At 36.8% G+C, this 8451-nt stretch overlaps 1 protein-coding gene across 3 annotated transcripts in view; it reads right to left on the bottom strand.

Moving 5' to 3' along the window:
• Window positions 1-756: 756 nt before the first annotated feature.
• The window catches only part of LOC121368311 (serine/threonine-protein phosphatase 1-like), a 28781-nt gene continuing 21086 nt past the window's right edge, over window positions 757-8451 (bottom strand). For 2 of the 3 annotated variants that reach the window (XM_041492987.1, XM_041492990.1), the window contains exon 2: window positions 757-2666. In XM_041492987.1, the coding sequence (XP_041348921.1) occupies window positions 1845-2609 (765 nt within the window). In that variant the 5' untranslated portion in view covers window positions 2610-2666 and the 3' untranslated portion in view covers window positions 757-1844. Of the gene's footprint in view, window positions 2667-5395; window positions 6600-8451 lie in introns of those variants that run through there. The other variant, XM_041492988.1, reaches the window with a different exon arrangement.

The raw sequence follows: 8451 nt of genomic DNA, 5'->3' as shown, positions 1-8451 counted from the left end.
CATAGAAAATAAACAACAACAAACACCGATTTGTAAAATATTATCAAATTATGAACAATATCTGAAATTCATTCACCAAAATAACGTAATGATATTAAGAACATTCTCGAAAAGAAGACTTTAAAAAGTTAAATAAAATGTAATAAACATTTCGAGATAAAAATAAATAACAACAACAAACACCGATTTGTAAAATATTATCAAAATCTGAAACAATATCTGAAATTCATTCACCAATAAAAATTAAAGATATTCAAAATATGCTCTAATAGAAGACGTTTGAAACGTTAAATAAAATGTAATAAATACTTTCGAGATTCGTATTCTTTGGCACATGTCTTCATCTGTAATCAAAATTAAATCATAATAGAGAAGTTTCGAAACCGCACCATTACAGGGCCGTACACTCCGGGGGCCGGGGGGATGGGGGGGGGGGGGGGTTGCCCCCCTGATAATCTCACTTCTTTTTTTTTTTACTGCAGAAAATAGCATACACATCTCAGGGTTTAATTTGTATAGTGTTTCATTTGTTTATACAAAGTCAGTACCCCTCCCCCCAGGATTTTGATCAGGAAGGAAGGAAGGAATTTTTTTATTTAACGACGCACTCAAAACATTTTATTTACGATTATATGGCGTCGGACATATGGTTAAAGGACCACACATATATTGAGGGAGGAAACCCACTGTCGCCACTTCATGGGTTACTCTTTTCGATTAGCAGCAAGGGATCTTTTATATCCACCATCCCATGGACATGATAGCACATACCACGGCCTTTGATGTACCAGTCGTGATGCACTCGCTGGAGCGAGAAATAGCCCAATAGGCCCACTAACGGGGATCGATCCCAAATCTGACCACGCATCAAGTGAGCACCTTACCACATCCCGCATTACTCTTACCGATAACCATAATGGTCCGAATTTACAAATCCTGTTTGTCTTATACGCAGGTAACTACATGCATTTACAACCCTTAAACATCTGCGTTCAAGAAAAACAGGTTTCCTAAATTCGGCCCGATATGATTCCGTAACAGTACTAATCGTTTGGCTAGATTCGCAGGTGACTTAATTAAAGATGGCGGCATTCTCAGAAGTGTTATTTATTTATTTATTTATTTATTTATTTATGTATTATTTTAAATTATATATTAGCTACAGATGTATTACATGTAGCAGGCCTTTTAACTGTAAAGAGCGGGAAAGCAAATTGTTGTGACGTCACCAGCTACACTCACAGTGGTGACCTATCAATATCCTTAACAGTAACAGTGTGATTTCGAAACCTCTCCGTTAAATACCATCACTCGTACGGATTAACAATGTCTAAAGATATATTACTGAAATGAGTATAAGTTAACCTATGTGTACATAAAAATATTCAATGAAACCATACGATATAATATGTGCGTGGTGTGTATCTAGGTCATAACAATATATCCATAATTCATTACATATATCTAGCATCTATAACATATTCACTGGAATCATATGATATAATATGTGCATGGTGTGTATCTGTTATGGTCATAACAATATATCCATAATTCATTACATATATCTAGCATCTATAACATATTCACTGAAATCATACGATATAATATGTGCATGGTGTGTATCTGTTATGGTCACAACAATATATTCATGATTCATTACATATATCTAGCATCTATAACATATTCACTGAAATCAATCGATATAATATGTGCATGGTGTGTATCTGTTACGGTCACAACAATATATCCATAATTCATTATATATATCTATCATCCATAACATAGGTTAAATCATTATAAAACGTACGTGCATCTGAATATGTTTATGTGTTTGTTTAACTTTGTTAATCACTATCTTCACAATAAACTCTGTGTGCTGGCATCTGGAGTGTTTTTCTACATCCATTGATGAAGACACCGGTCAAATATCGACCAAGGCAGCAACCAGTGTCCAACCCTGTTGCGTATTCTAGCTGCTGCAAATCCCGTTTGGCGTCATGGCCAAAATACACGTGTTCAGGACCAGTCCAATATGTCGCCCACGCCTTCCCTTTATCGCACTTATTCGTTGGTATGAGTTTGTTTTCCTCAAGATAAATGTTTCGCATATTAGTCATTGCAATCAAAGAATGCTTTTTAGGCGGAATTCCTGGAACAAGACCTGCGTGCACCACTATAGATTTTAAAGAAGGAATATGTATTGTGTATGGAAGACGTCTGATGAAGGCAAGATCTTCACTTGACAAATCGTTTATCCATTGATATCTGGTTGGTAGTTCATAGCCTGGATTTTCCGCCATACTCCTTGCCTCTCTCATACAGTTGAGTTCGTGGTTTCCAAGTACGGAAAGGCAATCATCTTGCTGTAGTCGTGTTACTACCTTCTTGACTTTCGGGCCTTTGTTAACAAAGTCTCCTACGAAAATGTACAAGATGTTGGGCTCCTTCTTCTTTGCCTCAGCCATCAACTCTGTCAATTCGTTGTAACAGCCATGGACATCACCCACAACAAACACAGCCCTGTTCCCGATCAACACGTCACTCAGTTCAAAATGACAGACGTCCGGAAGCGGAAGTCCATATCTAGTTTCTCGTGTTTTTTCTGCCATTACAACCAACCATCAAAGAAGTGTGTTAGTAATCCTTTATCCAAACGTTCTGAAAAACTAAACAAATGATTCCTCTAATAAAACAGTGATTACATGGACAACTGTAGTTTGGCCACACAAGAAGGCATTAAAATAGTTAATACATATTTCGTATAATTTGCGTAAACTGCTATTACCCAATGTTGGTAGTTGGACTATTTTACAATTAAATTGCAGGACATATATAGATACGTGTTTATAGAAACGCTTGTGGACATAAATCATTCTTGAAACATTCGACCTAGGGTCATGTCATGATACATATAACTGGGTAAGCACCACGGCAACGATTGTTCCAGCTGAAATTCCATTTAACAAATACTCAATGTATTATATTTTCACCGTATATATTGTGTGGTAACGTAATGGGTTAATAAATCCCATCTTATTTGATTTTTGTGGAGATTCCAAGGCATCCATATTTATTAGGCGTCTTTGTCCAGATCCATATAGGACTGCAGAAGATAAAGCCAGTGGAATTATATAAACGTCTTTGGTAGTTATTTTGTCAAGTGCAGGAGTGTAAAGTGTGTTCACCACGTCCATTTGACGCACGGAAAACATCAAATTAAACGTTGGCAAACCAAGTTGTATAGTCCGTTGAACAATTTATTTTTCCTCTAAAGTGTTCAGGTCCGTAGGAAAATGAACGTTTTCTAGTCCTACTCCATATACACAAAGGTAAAATATGGCTTGTGCTCCTCCCCCCCCCCCCCCCCTTTATGGTGGCAGTGATCCTGCACTAGAGATTGTCTCTCCCCCCCCCCCCCCCATCTCTTTCCTACGGTGTACATGTTTGTTTCAGAGCGTTTTCCTACGAGGATGGAGAAGATACAGTGTCATGACTAGTTTTCTAAGGGGCTTTTATTCATAGAAAGGCCATATGTCGAAAGGCAACCCTTGGCCTCCTATCTAAATAGCCTAAATTGGCACCTGTCAGTACGTCTATACCAAACGATTTCGGGGGTATTCTGAATACTATTCAGATGGATATCACATCAACTGGTGTTGTACGACTTGTCAACACGGAGATACAGTATAGGTGATGATGGTTTAACTAATCATTTAATTAATAATCTATAATGAGATATATATATATATATATATATATATATATATATATATATATATATATATATATATATATATATATATATATAATACGCAAAGCCGTTTAAAAGTTTCGCATCGTTCTGACAGCTTCTTCTCTTTTTATTTGTACGCAAAGCCGTTTAAAAGTTTCGCATCGTTCTGACAGCTTCTTCTCTTTTTATTTGTACTGTCGACAGCCTTTCTTTGTACTTATCCGATGTCGCATTTTGTGAAAAAAAAAAAAAAATATTTGCGCTCAGGTCCAGTCGACACATCGTGCTAAATATTGCATACAAAGACGAATTCTATAAATACAACCGTAATGGGGGTCTCTATATTTGCTAATTATCACACAATGTAAGGCCGTCACATCGCATGTAAACCTTTACATCTAGTAGGTATAGAATAGTATCACTGGCTTGCGACCATGGGTATCATTAATATTTTTTTCTTAGATTATTGTTAGAAAGTTATCTTTTCAACTTTGAAAATACTAATTCAATGTGCAAAAGATAAACAACAACAACAAACACAGATTGGTAAAATATTATCAAAAACATGAACAATGTCTGCAATTCATTCACCAATAAAAATTATGATATTCACAATATTCTCAAAAACAAGACGTTTGAAACGTTAAATAAAATTTATTAAACATTTCGAGATAAACATAACAACAACAAACACTAATTTGTAAACAATTATAAAAAAATATAAACAATGTCTGAAATTCATTCATAAAAAAACGTAGCAATATTCCGAATATTCTCGAAAACAAGACGTTTGAAAACAAAACAACAACAATAAATCTATTTTTAAATTATTATCAAAAATATGAACATTGTCTGAAATTCATTCACTAAATAAAAAGTGATATACACTTTCGAGATTCGTATTCTTTGGCACATGTCTTCATCTGTAACCACAATTAAATCATAACAGAGACGTTTCGAAACCGCACCATTACTCTTACTGATAATAAAAATGGTCCGAATTTACAAATCCAGTTTGTCTTACACGCATGTAACTACATGCATTTACAACGCTTAAACATCTGGGTTCAAGAAAAACAGGTTTCCTAAATTTGGCCCAGTATGATTAACAGTACTAATCGTTTGGCTAGTTTCGCAGGTCGGCAGGTTAGTGACTTAATTAAAGATGGCGGCATTCTCAGAAGTGTTATTTATTTATTATTTATTATTATTTAAAATTATATATTAGCTACATATGTATTACATGTAGCAGGCCTTTTAACTGTACAGAGTGGGAAGCAAATTGCTGTGACGTCACCAGCTACACTCAAAAGTGGTGACCTATCACTATCCGTAACAGTAACGGTGTGATTTCAAAACCTCTCTATTAAATACCGTCATACATACGGTTATGGAAAGAAAGAAAGAAGTGTTTTATTTAACGACGCACCCAACACATTTTATTTACGGTTATGTGGCGTCAGACATATGGTTAAGGACCACACAGATTTTTTTAGAGGAAACCCGCTGTCGCCACATAGGCTACTCTTTCACGACAGGCAGCAAGGGATCTTTTATTTGCGCTTCCCACAGGCAGGATAGCACAAACCATGGCCTTTGTTGAACCAGTTATAGATCACTGGTCGGTGCAAGTGGTTTACACCTACCCATTGAGCCTTGCGGAGCACTCACTCAGGGTTTGGAGTCGGTATCTGGATTAAAAATTCCATGCCTCGACTGGGATCCGAACCCAGTACCTACAAGCCTGTAGACCGATGGCCTGCCACGACGCCAACGAGGCCGGTCACATACGGTTATGGATTCACAATGTTAAATTAATGTTAAAGATAAATTACTTAAATGAGTATAAGTTAACCTATTAGTAGATAAAAATATTTACTGAAATCATACGATATAATATGTGCATGGTATGTGTCTGTTATGGTTATAACAATATAGTCATAATTCATTAAATATATCTAGCATTCATAACAATAACATATGTTAGATAATTATTTTTTAAAACGTACGTGCATCTGAATATTTTAAGGCTCGTTTATCATTGCTAATCACTATCTTCACGATAAACTCGGTGTGCTGGCACCTTGAGTGTTTCTCTACATCCATTGATGAAGACACCGGTTAAATATCGACCAAGGTAGCAACCAGTGTCCAACCCTGTTGCGTATTCTAGCTTTTGAAAATCCCGTTTGGCGTCATGGCCAAAATACACATGTTCAGGACCAGTCCAATATGTCGCCCACGCCTTCCCTTTATCGCACTTATTCGTTGGAATGAGCGTTTCTCCCTCAAGATAAATGTTTCGCATATTAGTCATTGCAATCAAACAATGCTTTTCAGGCGGAATTCCTGGAACAAGACCTGCGTGCACCACTATAGATTTTAAAGAAGGAATATGTATTGTGTATGGAAGACGTCTGATGAAGGCAAGGTCTTCACTTGACAAATCGTTTATCCATTGGTATCTCGTTGGTAGTTCATAATCTGGATTTTCCGCCATGCTCCTTGCCTCTCTCATACAGTTGAGTTCGTGGTTTCCAAGTACCGCAAGGCAATCATCTTGCTGTAGTCGTGTTACTACCTTCTTGACTTTCGGGCCTTTGTTAACAAAGTCTCCTACGAAAATGTACAAGATGTTGGGCTCCTTCTTCTTTGCCTCAGCCATCAACTCTGTCAATTCGTTGTAACAGCCATGGACATCACCCACGACAAACACTGCCCTGTTCCCGATCAGCGCGTCACTCAGTTCAAAATGACAGACGTCCGGAAGAGGAATTCCATATCTAGCCTTTCGTGGTTTTTCTGCCATTATAACTAACCATCAAAGAAGTGTGTTAATAATCCTTTATCAAAACGTTCTGAAAAACTAAACAAATGATTCCTCTAATAAAACAGTGATTACATGGACAGCTGTAGTTTGGCCACACAAGAAGGCATTAAAATAGTTAATATATATATATTGTATAATTTGCGTAAACTGCTATTACCTAGTGTTGGTAGTTGGACTATTTTACAATTAAATTGCAGGACATATATACATACGTGTTTATAGAAACGCTTGTGGACATAAATCATTCTTGAAACATTTGACCTAGGACCATGGCATGATATATATACATAACGGGTTAAGCACCACGGCAACGATTGTTCCAGTTGAAATTCCATTTAACAAATACCCAGTGTATTATATTTTAACCGTACATATTGTGTGGTAACGTAATGGGTTAACAAATCCCATCTTATTTGATTTTTCTGGAGATTCCAAGGCATCCGTATGTATTAGGCTTCTTTGTCCAGATCCATACAGGACTGCAGAGGAAAAAAAGCCGGAGGAATTATATAAATATTTTTGGTATTTATTTTATCAAGTGCAGGAGTGTAAAGGGTGCTCACCACGTCCATTTGAGGTATTGTCCAGCTATACAGTATTTAGGAGCAAACACCATGTTTTCTGTCCTTGGCATAGCTTACAATGTGTGCACGGAAAACATCAAATTAAAAGTTGTTGGCAAACCAAGTTGTATAGTCCGTTGAACAAGTTATTTTTCGTTGTGTATATGCCAAACGTGAAACGAACAAATATATGTCATACTTTGAATGTTTATGAGACTGTGCATGACGTTTACTCGGATTGAGGTATTTGTACGCTATCAGCACGTTAGTTCTGCCCCGGCCTTGCTATTGATCTGCGGTTCCAATCGGTCATCATAGTTATAGCACTGACTGTGTGGTGCAGAGTATAGCGTGTTTATGGTAGTGTCCGTCATGTTTGCCCAGACTATTAAAACTGTGTGGCGTAGTCAAAAAGGCTCACCCACTTCAATGCATCGTTGAAATACGAACCCTTGAGTGTAAATGAAACTCAAAATGGAACATGGCAACGAAGAAGGTGTCATTTTGTGCTTACAGAACTATATGTCAACAACATTATAAAGAAACAGCAAGCACAGCATTACTAAGTCAACATTTTAAATGACCTAAACGATGAACAAAATACAGCCGGTTGTTGCGAGAGGAAAATCATTGGAAAATGAAATTAATACATCCATAACACCAATCGATTAATCGAATGATCTTGAAGTACTAGGAGATACTTTGTTGCAGGTTACATCTTTGTTGTGCAATTGTTGTCAATTGGCTAAAGTCTATATCGTTTTGATAAGACTTGGCTACTTATCCCTCATTTCATTAATATACCGTGTTGTATGAAGTCTCGTTTCTTCTTCAGTTATAATGCATGCACAGTGATAAAATCTGAAACAGGTTCACGCCTGTATTGCATACAATACATCAGTAAGACTCACCCGACTGACTTAAAATTGCATTGCTGAACGAAATAGAATTCTCACAGAAACCGTCTTTTCCTTCAAGAATATATCACACGTATCGATCGACCAAACGGAACGAAGTCTTTCGGAATCGTGAACCTACCACCACTGCTAACACACGTGGTGCCAATAATTGGCAGAGGCTACATGTGGACACCGTGTCACAGTTTTGTAGTAGGTTACAACGCGTTTGATCTCAAATGTTCTAGATGAACTCGCGTGCACGTTGACCTACGTTTATAATGTACATGCGAACAACAGTTTTAACTTCACGTCTGTTATTACTTTTCTCAAAATACACAATATTTTTCTTGGCAAGAACGAAACTGTTCTATAACAGGAAGAAAAACTAAATAAAATTATTAAGGTTTTTTTCAACTAAAAATGATA

The sequence above is a fragment of the Gigantopelta aegis genome, chromosome 3 (genome assembly GCF_016097555.1).
Source record: "Gigantopelta aegis isolate Gae_Host chromosome 3, Gae_host_genome, whole genome shotgun sequence".
Lineage (NCBI taxonomy): Eukaryota > Metazoa > Mollusca > Gastropoda > Neomphalida > Peltospiridae > Gigantopelta > Gigantopelta aegis.
The sequence above is the reverse complement of the archived record's forward strand: the minus strand, read 5'-3'. Positions and strand labels throughout refer to the sequence as shown.